At 59.4% G+C, this 3,700-nt stretch overlaps 1 protein-coding gene across 1 annotated transcript in view; it reads right to left on the bottom strand.

The window, feature by feature from the left end:
- LOC103272353 (GRB2-associated and regulator of MAPK protein 2) overlaps positions 1–3,700 on the bottom strand; it is a 15,330-nt gene that overhangs the window by 4,557 nt on the left and 7,073 nt on the right. Inside the window, exons 6-7 of the mRNA XM_021718492.1 lie at positions 840–970; positions 3–152 (exon numbers count right to left, since the gene is read on the bottom strand). Of these exons, the coding sequence (XP_021574167.1) occupies positions 3–152; positions 840–970 (281 nt within the window). The remainder of the gene's footprint in view (positions 1–2; positions 153–839; positions 971–3,700) is intronic.

The following is a 3,700-nucleotide window of genomic DNA, read 5'->3' as shown; positions in this document are numbered from 1 at the left end:
CCCAGCTTGCGCAGGAGGGTGGTGAAGCGCGAGCGCTCCTTGGTGGTCTTGGCGCACAGGATCTCCGCCTGGCCCATGAGCGTGAGTTCGTCGCCCGCGTGCAGCGTGAAGTTGTACACCTCGCTGTCCTCGCTGAACTCGCCGGACACCACCTGGGGAGCCCGGAGACGGGGCGAGGCCTCAGCCAGGGCCCTCCTCTTCGGGCCCCCCAGGACTGAGGCCAGATCAAGGCCAGGACAGCCGCGTTCCATTCTGGAGAGGCCACTGGTGGCTGCGCGACCTTCAGTGAGTTTGTTGCCTTTGCGGGCCTTACTGGCCGCATCTGGTAACTCTTATTTGCAAGAGCTGCTGTGGGATTAAAAAGACTATAGTGCAGGGACACGCTTTGGAAGGATTTAGTACATGGCAATTTTTATTATCACTGTTTAAGCCATTTGGATGACAGTAACACCCCACCCAGGCAGCCATCAGGGCTGCTGTGAAGATAAATGAATTGAGAGATAAGAAGGTTTGTAAAGAGTCAAGAGCCATCTGTGCCAGCGGGGGACTGTTTGCACTGCACTCACCCCAGCCACCACCTTCACCAGTGGGTGTCGGGCAGCTAGGGACAGGGCATGACCCCTCCAGACGCCCCCTCCTGCTTCACTACTTTTCCCAGGAAGTCCCGAGCCCAGAGGGTCCTGCACCCCACACTTCTGACATAAACTGATGGTGCCAGAGGCCCCCAAGGGGTCCCTAGAAGTCACTCTCCCTCTTGAACCCTAAGGGCCACCTCCCAGAACGGTGCCTGAGAAAAGAGGCATCACGGGGACACAATGCCTGGTGTGGGAAGGACTGACCTTGACGCTAAAGGTGATGGCTTCCATCACAAAGATGCGGTCAGGGAAGACGCTGGCCACCTCCTCCACGCTGCTGAAGTACCTCACCGGCTCCCGCACATCCCGGGCCTGCTCCAGGAGCTTGAACTTCCCTGCACAGGGTAGCGAGGGCTGCTGGGATGGACCTGCATGCTAGGAGCCTGGCCCGCATCCTGAGTGCCCTCAGGGTCCCTGCTTCTTGCTACCCTGGTTTCAGCTTGCCTGGATCTCAAGAGGGCAGAAGGGCAGATTTTCTCCAGCAGGGGCTGGAGGGGGCTGGCCATCTGGCTCAAGCCTTGGGAGTGGGGAGCAAGGATCCCCAGGACCTAGCACCCAGCCCTCACCTAACAGAGAGCTTGCAGCTGTGCAGTGAGGCTAGCAGCTGCCTGCTCCGAGAAACCCACATGTAAATGGCCCCAAGCACCTGGCCCTGATCAAGTATGAGCGTGGCACTGGGAATGCTGGCTTCTAGCTTGGTCCCAGCCTTACTTCTGACTTGCTGTGACCCAAGACAAGTTCCTTGCCTTTGGGTCCTCACCTGAAGGGGTTGGGACAGATGATCTTGGGCCCTGCCTGGCTCTGGCATCCTGGGCATCCACCTTGGGTCTCTGACCCACTGGATTCATGGGGCAGACCGTGGGCCTAGCCCAGGCCTTGGAGGCACTGGGAGAGCCACTCTGATCCCAGCTCTGTTCCCAGACCCTGCCCTGGTCCAATATCCAATCCCACTGTCCCAGAGGCTGTGACCTGAGCCCAGCAAGCCACTACACTCAGGAAGCCTTCCTGACCTGCAGTCCAGGCCTGCTTTGGCTGGCTCAGAGCTGTCCCCAGTGGACACAGAGATGCGAATCCATGAAGCTCACACCCCTATGTAAACTCTCTCACCTTTTATGTGCCACCCACATGAGCACAGAGACTGGCTGTGGACCAGCTGGCATCAGAGGGCTGCCTTTCCCAGGCTTTATCCACAGGAAGGGAGTCTTGGATAGGTGGGGAGTGACAGGTCATGAGGAGACAAGGTGGCCCTTTAGCTTTGAAGTCCTCCTGGCAGTTGCCTCATCGTCCATTCATTCATTATTTACTCCACAAACATCTGGGGAGCACCCACTATGTGTCAGACACTGAGCTTGCCCCCACAGAGGGTGCAGATCGTTGGAATTCAGTCTGCCCTCAAGGAAATCCAAATTTGGTGGGTGAGACAGCGAGTATCCCAAGAAGACAGGATGGGACAGAGCTAGAGGACCCCTGGGTTGGGAGAAGCCTGCATGATGGAGTTTGGGGGGACCCCTGAGCTGCCCCTTGAGAATGAAAGGGAGTTCACCGATTGGGCATGCCTGGTGGAAGAAACAGCGTGAGCAGAGACACAGAAACAAGTGCAGACTACCTGCCCTCAGTGGCACCTGCCTGCAGGGAAGGACTCCAGGAGAGTAGGCCAGGAAGAGAAGTAGACAGCAACTGGGCTCTGAGAGGATCTGGGTGCATGCAAAGGCGGCAGTGCTGCATCCATAAGAAACGACACCCACTGGCATGTTCCGAGCAAGTGCTATGCTCCAGGTTGACCTCCATGAAGATAACTGGGAGACCACTTAGGTAAAAAACCCAGCAAGGAGTTCTGGAGAAGAGCTAGGGAGCAGCAAAACTGAGCAGACCAAGAGCTACTCGGAAGGGTGGCAGCTTCAGTTGTGGGGCAGGTAGAATGGCTCTGGGAAGAGGAAGAGACTCCTCCCACCTGCACTCCCAGCATGAACACACACGATGGCGTACACGGTGACGGGGGTTCCTAGAGACCCCCAAGCGCAGCGAGAGACCCAATTAAGACCCTGTGCCGGGTATGAGGAGCAGAGGAAGGAGAGCCGGGCCTGAAGCACCAACGCCAGGAGCAGGGAGAGGCATGCGAGCCCAGAAAGCCAAGGAACAGAGCTGTGAGAGGAGCCCCGGTCCTGACCTAACCACCCCAGGACCCCCGGGATGAGACAGAGACGGGTGAGCAAGGAGCAGGGGTCTGGGATTTAGGAAGCAGGAACCGCAAGTCTGCCACCATCCGACAGCCAGCAAGCAGCCCTCCTCACTCTGCCTCCTCCCCCTTATCCAGACACGACCCTCCAGCCCCAAGTAGCCAGGCGGGGAGAAATGCCCACTGCCCCCTGTGAAGAGCCTTGGAGCCAAGTCAGGGCTGGAGCCCCGGGAGGATGTGGCAGGGCAGATCGATGTAACCATGGCACCCAGCACCACCCCCTCAGCCACAACCTGGAGCCCAGCAAGGGCCATTACTGCGGGGAGGAAGGAAGGGAGACCTCCTGGGAGTGATGCTCCGGCCCCTGGAAGCCTCTTCCTCCCGCCTGCAGCCCAGTCCAGAGGCAGCTTCCTCTCCTGCCTCCCGCTGGGGGGAACCAGAGGTCCCCCAGGGCTCTAGGGACCTACCCCGTCCAGGCCTGCCCCTCCTTCCTGCCCTCGACCTCCCAAAGTGCTTGTGCAGCCCGCTCCTCCCTTCTAGCCTGAAGCACCCAGGGTCGGAGCAGGGCCTTGCCTGACACCCTCCTCCCAGCACCTGATCCACGGCACAACTCCGTAAAGAACGTGGGTAAGAGCACAGGCCTGGGAGTCGGACCCATCTGGCTGAATCCCAGCTCTGCCACCATCCGGCTGTGTGACCTTGGGCCAATTACTTAATCTCGCTGGGCTGCAGTTTTCCCATCTGTAAAACGGAAGCACACTCCTGGGCTCACAGGTGCATGTGCCAAGCGCTCCGCTCGGGAAACGCGCCGCGCTCGGGAAGAGGCCTGACCCCTCGGGCATGACCGTGGGGACCGCCTCGGAAGAGCCAGGTCTCCCTGACTCCCGGG

The sequence above is a fragment of the Carlito syrichta genome, unplaced genomic scaffold (genome assembly GCF_000164805.1).
Source record: "Carlito syrichta isolate Samal-C Ts95f unplaced genomic scaffold, Tarsius_syrichta-2.0.1 Scaffold312243, whole genome shotgun sequence".
NCBI classification, from domain to species: domain Eukaryota; kingdom Metazoa; phylum Chordata; class Mammalia; order Primates; family Tarsiidae; genus Carlito; species Carlito syrichta.
Note: the sequence above shows the minus strand (reverse complement) of the source record. Positions and strands in the feature narration are given on the sequence as shown.